The sequence below is a fragment of the Sphaeroforma arctica genome (genome assembly GCF_001186125.1).
Source record: "Sphaeroforma arctica JP610 unplaced genomic scaffold supercont1.14273, whole genome shotgun sequence".
NCBI classification, from domain to species: domain Eukaryota; class Ichthyosporea; order Ichthyophonida; genus Sphaeroforma; species Sphaeroforma arctica.
Window position 1 is genome coordinate 1 of NW_014026285.1, and position 592 is coordinate 592.

Genomic DNA, 592 nt, shown 5'->3' on the forward strand with positions numbered 1-592 from the left:
TCCTATTACCTAATCTCTAGGAGCTGCCATCAATCCCGTTACCTGATCTCTGGTAGCTGTTTTCAAGCCCATTACCTGATCTCAGGTTGATGCTTTCAATCCTATTACCTGATCTCTAGTAGCCACTTTCAATCCCATTACCTGATCTCTGGTAGCTGCTTTCAATACCTTTACCTGATCTCTGATAGCTACTATCAATCCCAATACCTGATCTCTGGTTGCTGCTTTAAATCCCTTTACCTGATCTCTGATAGCTACTATCAATCCCAATACCTGATCTCTGGTTGCTGCTTTAAATCCCTTTACCTGATCTCTGATAGCTGCTATCAATCCCAATACCTGATTGCTGGTTGTTGCTTTTAGTCCCATTACCTGGTCTCTGGTTGCTGCTATCAATCCCATTACCTGATCTCTGGAAGCTGCTTTCAAGCCCATTACCTGATCTCTGGTAGCTTCTATCAATCCCATTACCTGATCTCTGGCAGCTGCTTTCAATCCCATTACCTGATCTCTGATAGCTGCTTTCAATCCCATTACCTGATCTCTGTTAGCTACAACCAATCCCGTTACCTGATCTCTGGTAGCTGCTTTT

The 592-nt window shown here is 43.6% G+C and overlaps 1 protein-coding gene across 1 annotated transcript; it reads right to left on the reverse strand.

The window, feature by feature from the left end:
- Nucleotides 1-108: 108 nt before the first annotated feature.
- On the reverse strand, nucleotides 109-534 carry SARC_18176 (hypothetical protein; the record flags this gene model as incomplete). Its single annotated transcript, XM_014287742.1, has 1 exon — nucleotides 109-534. A coding segment is annotated over one exon (426 nt), but the record flags the coding sequence as incomplete, so codon positions are not given.
- Nucleotides 535-592: the final 58 nt, after the last annotated feature.